Consider the following 6329-nt stretch of genomic DNA (forward strand, 5'->3'; position numbering starts at 1 on the left):
GGCTCACTCTACAGCGACGTCAGCACGGGTTTGACGTGGCGGTCTGGCACGGCCAGCTCTGTGTCTTACCCAAAGCAAATGCCATTGTCCCAGGTCTGAGCGAAGGGGAGGAGGCACCGGAAGGAATGGGGGGTGTGAGGAGGCCAAGTGCCTGCGAAGGGACAAAGACGGCTGAGGTTCCCACCCCTTCACCCTGTTGACTGCTATTAGCATGATAATGAACTCTTAATGGTATCCATTAGCTGGGACTTAAATGACTCTCTTAGAACAAAGTACCTGGCATTGACTGCTCCCAGACCCATCCCCCTTTCCTCCATTGATTTGCGAGGAGCTCCTCCCGCCAGGCGTTAATTTCTATTGGCAGAGGAGGGTGGACTCTCCTGTGTTTCCCAGAACCCAAGGTTTGGAGCCCTTGCTTGAAGCCAGACCTACAGATTTCACCTGAGAAACCTATTTTTCTCTTACGTAAACTCTTACTCCTTACATATCGTAGAGGAGGAATGGTCGCGACCTAACAGGATTGCACGGTTTGGGTATTCTTAATGACCAGGCAAATGCCTTAAATAAACAAACAAGAAATGTCTTAATTATACACCCCAAGTAAATACGGGTTTCTTACATTAGAGGATGTATTTATATAATTATTTGTTAAATTGTAAAAATTGTAAAATATGTACATATCTAAAGATATACGTAGTCTGTACATTTTTTTGTAAAAAGTTTAGAGGCCACGCCTGTAAGAACAAATATAACTATTCTATTTTGTCAATAAAATGACTTTTGATAAACGATTTAAACATTGCCCTCACCCCTTGCCTCAGAATTCTAAGCTGTTACCTTTAAAGTGCTTGCTAAGGACCTACTGGGAAAATGGGGATTTTCTGGTTTCTTACTCTTTGTACACTGACCTTAGGCATGGAGGAAATGACCTGTTAAACTCTAGTTCTTAAATTATTAGCAAAGTAAATATCATTGTTGAACTGAAATCAAAACTGAGTTTTTGCACCTTCCAAAAATATGGTGTTTTTAATAGTAGCTCTTTTTTGATCCATGGATAACAGTACTCACCTTAGTGTAAGTGGAACTTTTTGCAAGGAAGTAATTCCACTCAGGCCTTGTTATTTATCTTGTATACTATCACTAACAGCTTCAAAACTCCACATCTATTTCTTTCTCATAGAAAGCACCTGGGTTTCCGGTGACTGAATACACTGCTAAAGTGTAGAGATTAGTGTTTTAAACTATCGATCACACTTTACAGTATAAGTCACTTGACATTCTGATAGTGGAGCAGGCGTCTTCAATGGATTAAACTAACGGGTTAACATCTTAATAACCTTCCAGGCTTGTGTATATCAAATGTGCTTCTTTAACTAGAGAAAAAGCTATTGTTCCTCTGTCAAGACTAAGCTAATTTATTTGAGCAGAAGGCTGTTGAATTAGCAGAAGAATGCTTTGGCAATTGTTGAACTTTTTACCTGTCTGCCCAGTGGCCCAGCACATCATTCCTTTAAGAGGAGCTAAATGAATAGGGTTAATCTGTAGGGAACTTGGTCTTTTGAGTTTGAAAAACTTTGATCTTTTCTCCTCTCCAAATGTGCTGTATAGTCTGAAGTTTCTTTCCCTGCAGCCCGGCTCCTCTTGGCGCAGACCAATTGGCCACCGTGGAGCCTTAAAGTTCTTCCATTAAAGGGATGTGGGACTTTTACTCTAAAAAGGAGAGAGAGCGATGGAGAGGAAGACTTGTAACAGTTAGTGAAGACCAGAGGCACAAGTGCGCTCAGCCTTTTAAACAGCTTTTCCTGGCATTGTTAGCCAGCCTGCAGGCAGCTAGGCATGGGCTGAAGCATTATAAAAAAGCTCTGAATGCCCTACAGGTGGTCTGCGCACATAATCCCCAATTTAAAGCGTTTTCCTTTGCTGGACAATTGCATTACAAAACTCGCTTCTTTTTTGCTCCTAATTGAACCAATGAACTATTATAAACTACAAATTTTTCTTAAAAAAAAAAAAAAATGGTGCCTAAATTCTATTGACTAAATTCTGGTAAGTTTTCTGAACTGAAGCTTTTAAAGCACCGGAAGTAAAAGCTTCATCAGCAGTCGTTTTTTATTTTGTTTTGTTTTTATTTTTTATTTTTTTTAGATATTTCTATTCCTCATGCTTGTTATTTTCTGACAGATTAGCAATAATTTAAAAGTAATTGGTAAGGTTGTGTGTTCATACTGAAAAGATAGCCCCAGGTCCCTTATTAACCTGTCAATCAAGATAAGAAATGGGCAACTACCCTGCTAATAATGGAGACAGCAAACGATGGGGTGGGGGGACTTGTTTTCTGCAGCCAACTAAGATGTTTGTTCCCTTTACTCTTATAAATAAGTATATTTAGTGCTTTAATTTTTTTTTTTAATTAATAGGATGGAAACTACTTCCCTGGCCCATCTTTCTCATGTAAGAGGCTGTGAAGAAGAGTTTCTAGGTAAAACAGTTTGCAAATCCTTTCCAGAGTCATTCTTGTTATTAATTGGACTGTTGAAATTAAGTAATAACACCCACCTTAACTATCACGTTGATTGTTTTTAAAGTAAGAAGCACCATAAAATTTTCACCTCCCAGAAGTTTTTTTATTAAAGAATTATGGTTTTGTAACTTAGGTTTCAGAAAGTGCCCTGCATCTAACCTACATGGTGACTGTAGTACACCTAAACAAGCCATAGACTTTACACTTTCAGTTATGAAGTAGGATTCTTTACTACATATGTGGGATTCAGAGAGCTAAAAGTCACTAGTCAGCATATAGCTTTTCTAATGTAGCTTCGAAGCTTTTTTCCCCCTCTGTTAAGTTATTCAGTATATCCTTGTAAAATGCCAAACTTTTATAAAATGGCTATAAGTATACTTAATATAACCAAACTTAATAAACAGAAAACTCTATTGACATTCTGGGGACAGCTCTCAGTAAAAATATCTGCACCTATAATCACTAGAGACTGATTTTAGAGATATTAAAACACAAGTGCTGGTTCTTTGCCTTTAAAGCTAAACCTTGAATTTCAAAGTTGCCAATACTCAAATTATATCTATTAATAGAATTAAAAATTAATTTGGGGATGAGAAAAGGGAGGAAGCATATTTAACCATTTGCATTACATAAATGAATGGATCCCTTGCCAGAACACCCTCTCTGCTATATACATGTGTGTCCTTAATTACTATATGGAACAAGTGTGAGTTTTTGAAAATCTTGTCAAATATGGGGGATGAGAAGGGGGTGTGGTTACTGTGTACTAGAAGATGAATATAAAGTCTAATATGGTTAAAACCATTAGTAAAGCCAAAGCTTATTAAAATTACATGCAGGAAAAGTTATGCGAAACACGTTTTGTTTTGTTTTTTGTTTTTTTTTTTTTGCTTTATAATAAATGCAATTTAAAAGTACCATAAAAGTTAAGGGGGAAAGGTGTATAAGAAGTTTAAGGAATGAATTCACCATTACATTTTAACCAGTGTTCAGGCGTTGCAGGTTTCCGTAAATCCTTCAGAGTTTGGGGGCCGGAAACCAGATTATCTTGCCAAAAGAAAAAAATCACACAAAGAGACAAAAGCAGTTGCAGAGCACAAGATGCAATTTAAAGTATAGGAGCAAACATTCCGTTGAAACTCTTCAAACAAATCACGAGTGTAGCGATCCGCTTTCCGCACTTGGTGCTTTACTGCCACCCTGTGGTATCACAAGGTTTCATAACCGCGGAACGGACAGTTTCTTTCATTCAATTCATTTAAAAATACTGAGCCCCACAGTGCTGATCTTGTCCCACATACAGACAACATCCAAAGGGCCTGCAAACATTGGTATTCATAATTTTGAATTCTTTGATTCTTTCAAGAAGAGAATCCCCAAACTTCATCAGTTTGAGGTCCCACCAGACCTTAACTGAATTAAATCTTGGATGTAAGCATTATGCTAAAAATATAATTAGGCTGTACTGAAATTCAAAGGTCTATATTTAAAAATATATATATATTCTGAGTTACTTTTATTTAAAGAATAGGCTGCTTACCAAAGATCCACCACACCTTTGAATGAGGAAAGAATGAATCATGGGTCTGAGGGGGCATGTAGTTGCTTGCTTATTATTACTTTACAATTTCTCACATAGAAGTCCATCTGCTGAGTCCAAAAGGCACTCACAAGTGCTACATGTGAATGCTTTTGGGTCGGTGGGATGCAGGCTGTTCCTCAATTGTCTAGCCAGGTGTTTGTGGAAACACACTGAGGAAGAGAAACTGCTTTGAATTGAGGTCAGCCAAAGGGAAGAGAGGGGAAGCATCTGCTGTGGAATTCTTGAGCCCTGTGAGAGGAAGATTTCCATAGCACAGCAGCGTAGGAAGACAAAGCCTTTAACCAGTGTGTGTGGAAAAGAGGCAGCCTCATGGAGGCCACGGATGAAGACTTCTTGCTCCTGAGGTCAGATGGCTGGTGGAGATGGGAGGAAAGGAGGAAGCACTGGTCAAGGGGATGCAGACTAAAGATCTTAGAAGTCACCTACCACAGTCATGGAATTTTAAAGACAGAGATCCCAGGGGGCATCGAGAATCTTGTTACTCCATAGACAAGTAGCAGAGGCAAGACCTAGGAGTATGATAGAAATGTAGGTTCTCAGGTCTTGCTCACTGTATTAGAAGTTGTATTTTAACGAGATCGCCAAGTGTTTGGCACACGCAGGTTAGCCCTACACTGAAGGCCAAAGAGGACTGGATTTGCCAAAGGTCATATGGTCAGGGGCAGGGCAGGGCGGGGCTTGGAAACCACTAATCCTACTTGTAACTCGTACTTCTGCCTTTCCCAGCTTCCTTGCTGTCTGTGTAAATCCCTTCAGCCACCACTATGTGCATTTGTCCCTGAATCTCAACTGACCAGGGCTGTGTCTACCTAGTTCCAGAATCACACCAGAATACAGATTTCCCCATAGTTGGTGGTGACCTACACAGGAACATTCGAACACACAGTCTCAGAAGCTGCCAGCATAACTCTGGAAAGCTTTACCTCTCAGGCCTGTGGCTGTCTTGGGCCAGTTTCCTTACTCTATGCTGCCTGCACTTGCAGAAATATAGTCTCTGGCATAGCCAACATTTTTTTAGTTGATTCAAAAGGCCCAGGGATTCAGAGTCTGTCTAGTAGCTTAGTGAGGAACTACAGCGACCTGGAGGAATGAGAGGACTCTGTTGCTGATAGCTGGATTTTGTACTGGGGAGAGGGGCTAGAAGTGGAAACATCTGGCCACGGCTAGGGAGGAAGATGGACAGCAGAGCTACTGGGCAATGAAGCCAGGGTAGGGCAGGGAGCAGAACACAGCATGCAGTACCTACAGAATCCAAGGGGAGCATCACAGAAATCTTTAGAATGAGAGAACAGACCCAAAAGGACATTAGCTTCACTGATTTACACCATAGGTCTTAGGAAATGACCTGAGGAAATGGGTGGTACCTGAAAAGGGGAAATGGTGGCCAGAGAAAGATGGAAGTAAATGAGAACTACCCCGGGAAAGAGCAAAATTAAGATAAATTTTAACTGAATGACCAAGTTTTAATGGCTTTCCAAGCTTTGGGTAGAACCATTATTCACAGAGTACTTATTTATAGCACCTTAAACACTCAGGTGAACCATACACTAGTTTAAATTAGAAAAACAATAGTCAGTGTCTATCCCCTCACTAATCATTTCTAATTAACTAACATCCTGGCAGTAGTTCTCACTCCTGCCTATGCATAAGTACTTGAGGTGATTCTTAAAAATACCAATGCCCTGGCAGCACCCCAGACCAATTGACAGAATTTCTGGGGATGGAGTCTGAGGATTCAAAGTTTTCTAAAACTACTGCATGTGATGATTCTCATGTGTAGCCAAAACTGAAAACCAGTGCATGTAATTGAAGGTGGTGTTATGATCTAAAATAAAACAATAATACAAATAAAAATTAATTAAGCAAACTAGCTATTGTCATCCAACTTGACTGATTTAAATGAAAGTGATATATTTTTTTCTTTTTGTCACCTTAAGTAAATATTTGGGAGAGGACAGGAGTGCCCTCATCTGGTCCAAATGGAAAAATTCATGCTTTGTTATTTTGAAATGAAGATCTCACTACACAGAGCAGTTTTGGATAACTCTGCTTTTTCTTTCACTTGCAAAGAAATAACAAAGAACTGGGTACACAGGGTACTATTCTATTAAACTAGAAAGTAGATCCAACCTATGAACCTAAGACAAACCAATAATGTTGATGTATTAAATAGTAAAGATATTAAAAATGTTCTCTTTTTGTTTA

At 39.4% G+C, this 6329-nt stretch overlaps 1 protein-coding gene across 1 annotated transcript in view; it reads left to right on the forward strand.

The window, feature by feature from the left end:
• FZD8 (frizzled class receptor 8) overlaps positions 1 to 797 on the forward strand; it is a 3426-nt gene extending 2629 nt beyond the window's left edge. The window contains 1 exon segment of the mRNA XM_025040538.1: positions 1 to 797. This exon segment is cut by the window's left edge and continues 88 nt beyond it. Coding sequence (XP_024896306.1) covers positions 1 to 99 — 99 coding nt within the window. The 3' untranslated portion in view covers positions 100 to 797.
• Positions 798 to 6329: the final 5532 nt, after the last annotated feature.

Source organism: Pteropus alecto, unplaced genomic scaffold, assembly GCF_000325575.1.
Source record: "Pteropus alecto unplaced genomic scaffold, ASM32557v1 scaffold29, whole genome shotgun sequence".
NCBI classification, from domain to species: domain Eukaryota; kingdom Metazoa; phylum Chordata; class Mammalia; order Chiroptera; family Pteropodidae; genus Pteropus; species Pteropus alecto.